Raw genomic sequence first — 12,661 nt, forward strand, 5'->3', positions numbered from 1 at the left:
GGCTTTTAAGCCTGCTAAAACAGAATTCTGCCTCTTCTTCCTCTTCCCTTTGTCTGCGGCCATCAGACATTATTGAAACGGACTGATACACGACTCTGAAAAACATTCTGCCTGACTGATCCAACGGCATCATCAGTCCTAGGCATCAACAACCTAAACCAACATGATCGGACACAACACGTGTGCAATACTGTCAGGTTGCGTGCGTAGACATCTTGTGAAGCCTCTAGTCTCTTTGGTACTTTTCCTCTTATAGTACTAGTTTAGGTGCTTTCCTACCGTCAACTCTGACTTGCAGAGTTCTAATCAAAGTCTGATTTTTAATGAGTTTCTGTTTCCTTCAGTGTTTGGGGGGAAATAAATGTGGTAGTGGGTAAAAGTGCTGTCTGTCGAATGGCGGCGTTTGGAAACAGAAACAACAAAGAGAGCGGCTGATGACTCCTGAACTCAGAAGGCTGGAGAAGCGAGGTAGGAGGGAGATATGGTGAGGCAGGCGATACAGATAGAATCAGTTAAACAAATAAACAAACTCAAAACACAAATCTCCCTCCGGCTCTGTCTGATGAGATCAGGAGGTCTATATGAGAAAAGAGCCGTGAGTGGTGTGTGTGTGTGTGTTTTGCAAAGAGACCTTTACAGGGTAATCTATTTGATGAAACATTTATGAGGTTGAGCCAGCATTTTGACTGGCTGATTAGCTGCAAAAGTTTACCTGGAAATGGAATGACACTCAGGTGGAGTGAGTTTACCTGTGAGTGAGTGTGCAATATGAATTTATCTAGTGTACCGTCTACATTATGGTAGTACCTGGAAGTCAATCATCTCAAACATGTATTTACCTGGAAGTGGATAGTCTAATGGTTAGAGCCTAATCTGAACCATGGGTTTACCTCTAACTGAACACTATGCAGCATAATATTTACATGGAAACATGTGCACCACACTGTATTATACACTATGAGGGAATAGTTTAGTTTTGATATTGCAAATACAAACTGGAGGGGAAAACAAACTACAGTTCATTCCATTCATCCATTTTGCTCGTCTCAAACAGGCTTTGTTGGTACACTAGCAAATCACCAGTCCCTTCTGTACAGCGTATTGGGAGTTATCTTCAATCTTCTCCACTACGGATTAGTGTACCCTATAGAAATACAATGAATTATACTTCTAGGGTGTACCCTCTCCGTCCTGAGTGAACATGGGTATGACTCCACCTGTAGATATGCATGTCCCTTGTAGTATAGATATGTATGTTCTAGATAGTGATGCATGTCCCTGGTAGTATAGATATTTGTGTTCTAGATAGTGATGCATGTACCTGGTAGTATAGCTATTTGTGTTCTAGATAGTGATGCATGTACCTGGTAGTATAGATATTTGTGTTCTAGATAGTGATGCATGTAACTGGTCGTAAGCCAGAGTGTAGATGTGTGTTTAAAAAAAAATGGAAAAAAAAGATATATATATATACAGTATATAAACATACACACATTGATTTAACTAGGCAAGTCAGTTAAGAACAAATTCTTATTTTCAATGACGGCCTAGGAACAGTGGGTTAACTGTTCTAGATAGTGATGCGTGTACCTGGTAGTGAGCAAGCATGTTGAGTCTCTTCCAGTCGCTCTCAATCTTGGTAGAGAGGTCTTCGTCCATCAGGATCGTACGCTGACCTCTGCCCTGGCGCCACTCTGTGAGGGGGCAAAGGTAAAGATAGGTTAGGGCACTATAGGGAGAAAGAGATTTATATCCAGCCTGCACAGAATGACCTTTTCCACAAGATGCAGTGATCACTATCACATAGTGAATCCATGTCACGCTCTCTTTTTGTACACTCCTTTGATGTCACACACGCAGGTTGGCATTTATTGTCATGAATCTTTCCCTGGCGGCAGCTCTGTAGAGTGGTCACTGACTGGCACAGCCACACAGTCATCAAATCTGTTGTTACTATATAGCCAGTTTTGACTTTCTAGATGGCCCGTGTAGTGAAAAATCGCTTATTTCTGCCTCCAGGGCAAGATTCATGACAGTGGTTCTGCAGGAGCCATGTACGTCTGGACTGTGAGAAGAGAAGGTGAGTGGCTACAGTGAAACAGATCTGGAGTTCCTGGAATCCTTCCTTTGAGGCCAGCATGAGATTCCCAGGCTACAAAGCAGCGATACCGAGAAGTAGAACGAGTGTGACAACGAGTGTTAGTAGCAAGAGAGAACGAGAGGGAGGACAAGAAGAGATAGAGGGAAAAGGGAGGAAAATTAATCACCCACTCTGCTCTTTGATAGAGAGCGGATCGGGGGCCTTCGCTGGGCCCTCTCGATCGATGGATGTGATTACCGCTGCTAGCCAAGGTCCCTACTTCCTCTTTCATCTGTGGCGGGCCCCTGGCCCCCATGCTGAGTGCTCTCCACCATCGACCAGCGCTAAGCCCCCTGCTGAACTGTCTCTTATTGTCATTACTGGGAACTAGCTAGGGCAGGAGAAACCACACCACTGCTACCCCATTCAGCTGGACGTTCAGTCTCAGCTAGAGATACCACACCATTGCACCCTCAGGAGATACCCCACCAAAGCATCCTAAAGAGTAACCCAACCACTGCACCCTTCAAGAGAAACCATACCACCGCACCCACTCGAGATACAACACCACACCACCTCCAACAGATAAGCCACCCCAAAGACATACGAAATAGCCCACCACCCTCACCACTGTAGAGAAACCCCACCACTGTATTACCTCACATTATAATGAAAATAAAAGATATTGTGGAAAACAAACAAGGAGGTGATATTCTTTTGTTTGCCGCATTTGAGTTTATATAAGAATGTGTCATTGTGTCGGTGTTGTTCCCGCCTGGCGTCGGCCACTGTCATCTCCTATTCCAATCACAAATAGACCAACAAAGCAGCAATCACAGGGCGGATGATGAAACACGTCCTAGGAGGGGTGAGGAGAATAACTTCGGCATCAGAAATCTCCAGGAAACACAAAGCCTCCTATTGTTTTCTCTCTGTACTGTACATCTTTCCATCAACATGCAAATGACCTGAGTCTCCAGTTGGGCTAGAGTAAACAAACCAAAGGAAGAGGAGGGAGGGAATTGGAAAAAAGGAGAGGAAAGAAAGGATGAAGTTGGAGAAAACCAGAGTAAGATGAGATTGCCCCTTTAACCCAATCCTCCCAGGTCTCTCTGTGTGGAGCCCAGTGTTGTAGATGAGGGCTTTGGGGAGTGGAGGGATTCTAGAACATCGAAGCTCCTACAGTGAAGGTGAAGGTTATTGAGGTGGTGTTGTGATACTGCAGAGGGGGAAGCAGTGAAGGTTATTGAGGTGGTGTTGTGATACTGCAGAGGGGGAAGCAGTGAATGTTGTGTTGTGATACTGCAGAGGGGGAAGCAGTGAAGGTTGGGGTAGTGTTGTGATACTGCAGAGGGGGAAGCAGTGAAGGTTATTGAGGTAGTGTTGTGATACTGCAGAGGGGGAAGCAGTGAAGGTTATTGAGGTGGTGTTGTTATACTGCAGAGGGGGAAGCAGTGAAGGTTATTGAGGTAGTGTTGTCATACTGCAGAGGGGGAAGCAGTGAAGGTTATTGAGGTAGTGTTGTTATACTGCAGAGGGGGAAGCAGTGAAGTTTATTGAGGTAGTGTTGTGATACTGCAGAGGGGGAAGCAGTGAAGGTTATTGAGGTAGTGTTGTGATACTGCAGAGGGGGAAGCAGTGAAGGTTATTGAGGTAGTGTTGTTATACTGCAGAGGGGGAAGCAGTGAAGGTTATTGAGGTAGTGTTCTTATACTGCAGAGGGGGAAGCAGTGAAGGTTATTGAGGTAGTGTTGTGATACTGCAGAGGGGGAAGCAGTGAAGGTTATTGAGGTAGTGTTGTGATACTGCAGAGGGGGAAGCAGTGAATGTTATTGAGGTAGTGTTGTTATACTGCAGAGGGGGAAGCAGTGAAGGTTATTGAGGTAGTGTTGTGATACTGCAGAGGGGGAAGCAGTGAAGGTTATTGAGGTAGTGTTGTGATACTGCAGAGGGGGAAGCAGTGAAGGTTATTGAGGTAGTGTTGTGATACTGCAGAGGGGGAAGCAGTGAAGGTTATTGAGGTAGTGTTGTCATACTGCAGAGGGGGAAGCAGTGAAGGTTATTGAGGTAGTGTTGTGATACTGCATAGGGGGAAGCAGTGAAGGTTATTGAGGTAGTGTTGTCATACTGCAGAGGGGGAAGCAGTGAAGGTTATTGAGGTAGTGTTGTGATACTGCAGAGGGGGAAGCAGTGAAGGTTATTGAGGTAGTGTTGTTATACTGCAGAGGGGGAAGCAGTGAAGGTTATTGAGGTAGTGTTGTGATACTGCAGAGGGGGAAGCAGCACACACATGTACATGCAAATGCACATACATACACACATACACCACACAATTCACTCCCCCACCCTCAAACACTTACCCCCCCCACACACACAAAGCAGGTCTTGCTTGGATTGGTTCTCACACCCTGTCCCCCCTATCGTGCCTCCCTCAGGGGGACCCGGCATGGGGAATTAAAAACAATACCTGGGACAAAAAAACTCTTGTCAAATTTGTTTTCAGGAGAGCCTGCAAGATGGAAACTGAGGATTGTCAATATGGGCGAGGAGGTTGGGGGAGGGTTGGGGGAAGAGTTTGTCTGGACTCGGGAGGCCCGTTGATCTGTTAGTGGAATCATGCAGAGATGCTTCCTCTCCCCCTGAGTGGACCGTTCCATTCTGTGTAATATCCTTCTACCTATTGTCTTTTATACGATACATAAATTACACCGCTTTCCTCCTAAACTACTTCCTTAGTCCCAATGCCCCCCCCCCCCCCCCAGACACAGTGACAACACGCAGTGAGAAGTTCCCCCTCAGACTAAATGTCCAATTCTCTATAATAATAATAAACAATAAGACAACACACTGCCCGGTGGGCGCCATGAAACAATTTCGCAATGGAGCGCTCGCCAAAAACCTAAACCAATCTCTTCACTTATCAGAGAGACATTCCCCCATCACAGCTCCGTATGCCATTATAAATATACTATTACTAAGAAAACACAGGGCCACACACACACACCATCCTGATATGTGAATCCATAAAAAGGCTCGCCACTCACCGTCTACCTAGAAAGACCTGCCGAAATTGATGGAATACAATCAGGAAATAAAACATACACACACTTAGGCGTGATAGGCCGTGCAGCCAGCCAAAATGTAGTGCCAGGATGTTGTATTGTGGGACTGAGAGACTTATGTCTTCGTATAGCAGAATGGGATTGTCACCTGTGCTCCCTCTCCAGCCTCTAGGTCACCAGGCTGCTCGTTACGGCGCACACCTGTCACCATCGTTACGTCGTCAGACTCACCTGGCCTCCATCCCTTCCCCGATTACCTTCCCTATATATGTCACTCCCTTTGGTTCCTTCCCCAGTTGTTTCTGTTTCAGTTTCCTGTCTGTGCATTGTTCGTGTTTCCTGTTTTGTACTATGTTACGTTTATTTATTAAAACACTCACTAACTGAACTTGCTTCCTGACTCTCAGCGCACATCGTTACAGGGATGTACAGGGGGAGCCGATCAGCTCACCACTCCTCACTACTACAAACAGAGACAATTAGTCATCTTATAACACCATTAGGAAATAACCTTGGTGAAGAAAATGACAACCCAGTCTACTGAGAACAGGAAGTAAGAAAGAAAGAGAGAAGAAGAAGAGAAAGCTGGAGTGAAAGAAAAGAAGGCCGATCTCTTCGAGAGTTTCACAGAAAAAAAATATAAGATTGAGGAGGTTTGGGGATCTGAGAGCCTCTCCATTGATTACTTGATCAATCATGTGAGTCAGAGTGTGGTCAACAGGCCTGGATCGATGGGGAGTCGGGGAGGGAAGAGAACAATCACACAGCACCAGTCATAGGAGCCAGAGGTCTGGTGGACTCAACTCTCCTGAGATCTATGGGAGGGAGGCTGGTGTTTAGTCTCTCAAACTCATTCCACGGAGGGCCGAGTGGCTGCGAGTTTCTCGCTCCTCCCTTGTACCGGATTGATGAATTAAGGTCACTAATTAGTAAGGAACTCCCCTCACCTGGTTGTCTAGGACTTAATTGAAAGGAGAAATCAAAAACCAGCAGACACTAATCCCTCTGTGGAATGAGTTTAACATCCCTGGTGTAGAGGAACATGAGAACTCTAAAAAATGGCCTCCACATGTTCAATAACTGAAGACTAATCAACACCGATTTGTCCACGTCATGGAAAAATAACTCAATGTTCGTCAATTAAAAGCAGATAATACAATATATATTTGCAATAATAATTCCAGGTGTTAACCTTTTCAACTCCAGGGAAAATGTTCTCCATTTGTACGCGTATATGGTTGCTGTAGAAAAAGGGGCTCATTGACTGATCAGACTTGTATTCACCCGGCACAAAACGGTCCCGAACAGATTTCTAATAAGACATGTTTTTGTTTTCCATTGCATAACATTTTGCTACAGAGTGCCCTAATGAACGGGGATCTTACCAAGGTCCATGTCAGAGGCCTTCTGTCGGTGGGAGTGGGGAACGTTCTTGTATATGGCGTCCAGGATCTTTTCCTTCACCTGGCTGATGGAGTCACAGTTCAACACCTTCACCTGGATCTCAGGGCTCTTCTCATTGTCCGGGTGGATGCAGTTCACCACCTGTAGAGAACAGGGACAAGACTTGGAGTTATACACCTGCTATTACAATAGGAATATAGTTCACCACCTGTAGAGAACAGGGACAAGACTTGGAGTTATACACCTGCTATTACAATAGGAATACAGTTACCACCTGTAGAGAACAGGGACAAGACTTGGAGTTATACACCTGCTATTACAATAGGAATACAGTCACCACCTGTAGAGAACAGGGACAAGACTTGGAGTTATACAGCTGCTATTACAATAGGAATACAGTCACCACCTGTAGAGAACAGGGACAAGACTTGGAGTTATACAGATGCTATTACAATAGGAATACAGTCACCACCTGTAGAGAACAGGGACAAGACTTGGAGTTATACAGATGCTATTACAATAGGAATACAGTCACCACCTGTAGAGAACAGGGACAAGACTTGGAGTTATACAGATGCTATTACAATAGGAATACAGTCACCACCTGTAGAGAACAGGGACAAGACTTGGAGTTATACAGATGCTATTACAATAGGAATACAGTCACCACCTGTAGAGAACAGGGACAAGACTTGGAGTTATACACCTGCTATTCCAATAGGAATACAGTCACCACCTGTAGAGAACAGGGACAAGACTTGGAGTTATACACCTGCTATTACAATAGGAATACAGTTACCACCTGTAGAGAACAGGGACAAGACTTGGAGTTATACACCTGCTATTACAATAGGAATACAGTTACCACCTGTAGAGAACAGGGACAAGACTTGGAGTTATACACCTGCTATTCCAATAGGAATACAGTCACCACCTGTAGAGAACAGGGACAAGACTTGGAGTTATACACCTGCTATTACAATAGGAATACAGTTACCACCTGTAGAGAACAGGGACAAGACTTGGAGTTATACACCTGCTATTACAATAGGAATACAGTCACCACCTGTAGAGAACAGGGACAAGACTTGGAGTTATACACCTGCTATTACAATAGGAATACAGTCACCACCTGTAGAGAACAGGGACAAGACTTGGAGTTATACACCTGCTATTACAATAGGAATACAGTCACCACCTGTAGAGAACAGGGACAGGTATTTTTTCTATAGAATAGAGAAGCATATCAGGAGTTGATGAGGGATTCAGGTATGCTGTGTCTCGGTTGATAATTATATTGGAGATGGAGACACATTCTGTGGGATGATGATAATTAAACTATGGCGTGGTCGTTGGATATCAGGTTTGAAAGAGGCCATTCTGTATCTGTCAAGTCTGGTGAAAGTCTTTCCTGTAATATAAATGGGTATTCAGAGAAACTGGCCTCCCAGGGGGGGGCAGTCTGACACGGCATGGCTACCTTGAGTCGATGAGCGGTTAACAAGCTAATTATTATCACACGGTTATTATCATTCACAGTGAATACATCAGCCATCATCATCAGCATCATCATCTACGCCATTGAGGCTCTCGCCAGATGTAATTACATGGTCCAAGGGGAAGAAGGAGGCCATTTACATAAGAAAGAGGAAATAAAATACTTTATGGTCCCATGCTGTTCCCAGTACAATTCTATACCTCTATCGTTGGGCAGATAATTACATGTTGTAAAAGGGCCATTCCATCATCAATCCTTCTAGATTGATTGAGACAGAGATACTGTTTCTCACGGCCAACTGAAATAACTCTATTGCTCTCCAAGCTATCTGAGCCACACTGTGTGCTTCCTGGGAATGGTTTGATTTGTCTTACAGAGACATTGAGGGGAGCTGGTAACAAACTGCCTGGCTGGGTGTCTTGTCTTCCCTCAGTCAGCTCAGGTCACAGTGGTGGAGGAGAGGAATGAAGGTGATCAGAGAGTAGAACAGAAAGAGAGACCAGGGAAACAACCGGTCTTCATGGCCTCCTCTCCCTCTTCCTGGCCTCCTCCCCCTCTTCCTCGCCTCCTCCCCCCTCTTCCCTGATCTCTAACACACTCCCTCCTTTTCCCTGCCCCCTCTTCCTCGCCTCTTCCCTCATCTTCCTCGCCTCTTCCCTCTGTCAGCTCCGGGTACTAAAAGAAAGTGAGGTCAGTGAGCCCTCTTCCAGTCAGGCGTGAAAGGAGGCGGGTGGCTGGGTGTTACCGTGTCCAAAACTCCTTCCTTCCCCTCCCCACAAAATGCAGTTCCTACCCCAGCCCCTTGTCCCCGTGGGGGGCGTTGACCCTTACCAGCATCTTGTAGTCGATTTGCTGTCTGATGAGCTTATCCTCGCTGAGCGAGTAGCGCGCCTCACCAGTGATGGAGTCTATAGGCCCCTTCTCCATCTGCTGCTTGATGGCACAGAAGAGGGAGAAGAGGGGCTCGCCCGCACACTCCTGTGTAGAGAGGGATGGTAAGAGACAGACAAACAGAGAGAGACAGACAAACAGAGAGAGAGACAGACAAACAGAGAGAGAGAGAGAGAGAGAGAGAGAGAGAGAGAGACAGACAGCGAGAGAGGTTGGTGTCAAAAATATAACCTTAACCCTAAATTTAACCATAGCTCCTAACCCTAAAACGAACCCCATTTCCTAACCCTAAACCTAATTGTAATGCCATTTCCTAACCCTAAACCTAATTGTAATGCCATTTGCTAACCCTAAACCTAATTGTAATGCCATTTCCTAACCCTAAACCTAATTGTAATGCCATTTCCTAACCCTAATTGTAATGCCATTTCATAACCCTAAACCTAATTGTAATGCCAACACTAATTCTAACTTTAACCCTAAACCCCTAAAAACAGCATTTGACCCTGCGGGGACAAACAAAATGTCCCCAGTTGGTTACATTTTTGTTTTTTTACTATTCTTGTGGAGACTATTCTTGTGGGGACACGTCCACACACACACAAACAAAGACACAGACACACGCACACACACATGGACAAACGCACACGGACACACACACACAAAAACACAAAAACACACAGACACACTTTACATATTACCCACTCTCACAGACATGAAGCTAGAGGAGCTGAATGGGTGAACAAAGCAGAATGTATCAGAGTAAAGTGCAGACATTGACCTTTAGGAACTTGTATAGCAGGAAGGTGAACCAGTTGGTCAGCATTTTCTCTGCCACAGACTCCGTCCTGAAATCAACAGAGACATTCCATCAACATACCGTCCCTCACAACCATCACAAATATTCAATATGATCATCAAATATTCCCCACAAAAACCAGGCCTGTCGTAATGAATAGGGGCTTTTGTACACAAACATTATTGCAAAAACATTATTGGCTCTCACTTCTGAAGGCCCCCCAATCTTCCTGCCTATGCCTTTTATATTCAGGCACGCCAAGGGCACCTAAGCTATGCTGGGGTCTTGATAGAAGAGAAAGCAATTAAAACCTTTATTTGATCCCATTGGGATTGATGTCATTAGAAGGGCCTGTAATAATACTGGCCTCATTATTAACCTCTCCCTCCTTAGCCCATTCACACCCACTGTCTGGGACGACACAGCACATCACATTACAATAGAAAGTGAATCCACACATCCATCGCCCTGCTCTCTTTCTCTCTCTGTTATGTTCGGTCTCTCGTGCCAGTGGCGCTCCGCTGGCGTGACTAATCGGGGCACCGTTCACTGGGCTACCACAGGCGGCCATACCGTGTGAATGGATAATATTCATGCGCACAATAACAAACAGCGGGGTCTGAAAGGCGAGAGGCGGGGATCGGATATCCTTTGACACGTCTCTGGCTCCTGTGTAGTGGGTAATCTGCCAAGAACCCCCCCCCCCCCCCCCCCCTCACCCCACCACCACCTCAATGAGGCATGGCCACAGGCATCAATATTTCAGGATTAGGCCATTGTGTGTGTGTGCACGCCCCCTTGCCCCTTCTGTCATTTGGTTGCCACCTGCAGTCTCCTCCTGGCCCCTCCACTCAGAGCCCCCCTGGCCCCTCCTCTCAGAGCCCTCCTGGCACCTCTTAGGAGGACCATCGCATTTAGAGATGGAGGCTTGTGCCCGCTGTGCCAATAGGCCAGGCCTGGCACCCCCTGCCAACCAAAATTGGCACAACACCTGGATGGGATTAACTTCCTGCTCTGCTTGCGCTCGCACTTTTATGTCGGCGCGGCGGCCGAGAGAGTCCTCGGCTCTAGGGGTCAGGGAGGTCACGTTTCATCTTTCCTTTCATGTGTCCCTCACTCTATTCCTCCCCTCCACTCCCTCATTCGCTCTCCCTCCTTTCCCCTCAGACCCTGTCGCCTTATTTGTAATCATTCACACTTCCAAATGGTCTCCATGTAGACAAATTCAGCACATCAATCAAAGAGATGAAAAGAGAGTGTAAAAGGGAGAGGTGGAGAAGAGGGGAGGGGTCTCAGTAAATTGGAAGAATAACAGAATGACTTGGAGATGAAGGGAGGGGTCTCAGTAAAATGGAAGAATAACAGAATGACTTGGAGATGGAGGGAGGGGTCTCAGTAAAATGGAAGAATAACAGAATGACTTGGAGATGGAGGGAGGGGTCTCAGTAAATTGGAAGAATAACAGAATGACTTGGAGATGGAGGGAGGGGTCTCAGTAAAATGGAAGAATAACAGAATGACTTGGAGATGGAGGGAGGGGTCTCAGTAAAATGGAAGAATAACAGAATGACTTGGAGATGGAGGGAGGGGTCTCAGTAAAATGGAAGAATAACAGAATGACTTGGAGATGGAGGGAGGGGTCTCAGTAAAAGACAAGAATAACAGAATGACTTGGAGATGGAGGGAGGGGTCTCAGTAAAATGGAAGAATAACAGAATGCCTTGTCTGAGTCTTTATCTCCTCTTTCAGCTCCCTCGTTTCCTCCTCTTTTTGTTATTTTATGTGTGTGTGGGTTCTAAAATAATGTGTTCAGAAAGGTGTGTGTAACTGTGTGTGTGTGTGTGTGTGTGTGTGTTTGTGTGTGTGTGTGTGTGTGTGTGTTTTTGGCAGTGCGAGCCAGGCCCTCCAGTAATGATCTGTTTTGGCACAGCCCCACAGGAAGTCCTCATGGCCGTCCTCTATCCAAGCCCTGCCTATAGGGAAGATGGGATGAAGGGCTGCTGCACCGGGTCGTTACACTACAGCTGGCACCTAACATGTCCACAACGGTCCAACAACCTCCTCAACCTCCTCTTGACTGCCACATCTCTAGAACGTATCAGTAACGTTACTGATAAGTTAACATGGCTGTAATGCTTTGTGATATTGCATGTTGGCATGAAGAAGTGTGCCTGCTTGGCACACAGTCAACCAAGTCAACTTGTTGGTACTTAGTTCCTCCTGGTTACAGAGCAGTCGTTTTGCCTCTGCACATGAGATGGGAACCAGAGAATTCCTGGATTGCAGATGCGGTGGGACGCATTAGTATGTCGTGCAGAGCGACGCTCTATAAAATGGAGGCGTAACGCTCAATGTATCTTCACAGCTCTCCCACTCATTCCACAGACATTTCTTTACAGGCATCTGGCATCGCACTGATCATAAATGCATGATACACTAAACCATGGGTGCTGAAACAACAGATGTGGCTTACAAACAAAGTTTTGACACCAGAGATCATTAATGAGGGTTCTGTATATCATATCGTCCTAGGGCGTTATTGATTGTGATAGATAAGCTCTTAAAATCAATAAGATGTTAAAGGACAGGATTCTCAGTGACATTTTTCACTCTACCCTCCTCTGGGGCAAGTACCCCCCCCCCCCCACCCCTTATTCCCACTTTGGTATTCTCCGGCAGCCAGGAGAGCCTCTGGGGGAGAACATGTGATGTGCGGGGGGGTCACAAGGCTTTTCTCTGTTAACCAAACACGCAGCTGCGTTGGAGCTCTGCTGCTAGCCACGCCCCCTTCCTCCAATCCCACGTGTTAAAGCACCACAGCATGAAGTCAAAAATGATTTCAATTTCCCACTCGGGCTCCTGGGGAGAAGATTGGCTGTCTGACGCAGAGCACAGTCTGCGTCCCCAATGGTACCCTATGTCCTATA

General features: G+C 46.1%; 1 protein-coding gene across 1 annotated transcript in view; it reads right to left on the reverse strand.

Moving 5' to 3' along the window:
• The window catches only part of LOC120031812 (plexin-A4), a 108,007-nt gene that overhangs the window by 37,852 nt on the left and 57,494 nt on the right, over positions 1 to 12,661 (reverse strand). The window contains exons 15-18 of the mRNA XM_038977633.1: positions 9,717 to 9,783; positions 8,876 to 9,022; positions 6,528 to 6,687; positions 1,591 to 1,694 (exon numbers count right to left, since the gene is read on the reverse strand). Coding sequence (XP_038833561.1) covers positions 1,591 to 1,694; positions 6,528 to 6,687; positions 8,876 to 9,022; positions 9,717 to 9,783 — 478 coding nt within the window. The remainder of the gene's footprint in view (positions 1 to 1,590; positions 1,695 to 6,527; positions 6,688 to 8,875; positions 9,023 to 9,716; positions 9,784 to 12,661) is intronic.

This window comes from Salvelinus namaycush, chromosome 38, assembly GCF_016432855.1.
Source record: "Salvelinus namaycush isolate Seneca chromosome 38, SaNama_1.0, whole genome shotgun sequence".
In the NCBI taxonomy this organism is placed as follows: domain Eukaryota; kingdom Metazoa; phylum Chordata; class Actinopteri; order Salmoniformes; family Salmonidae; genus Salvelinus; species Salvelinus namaycush.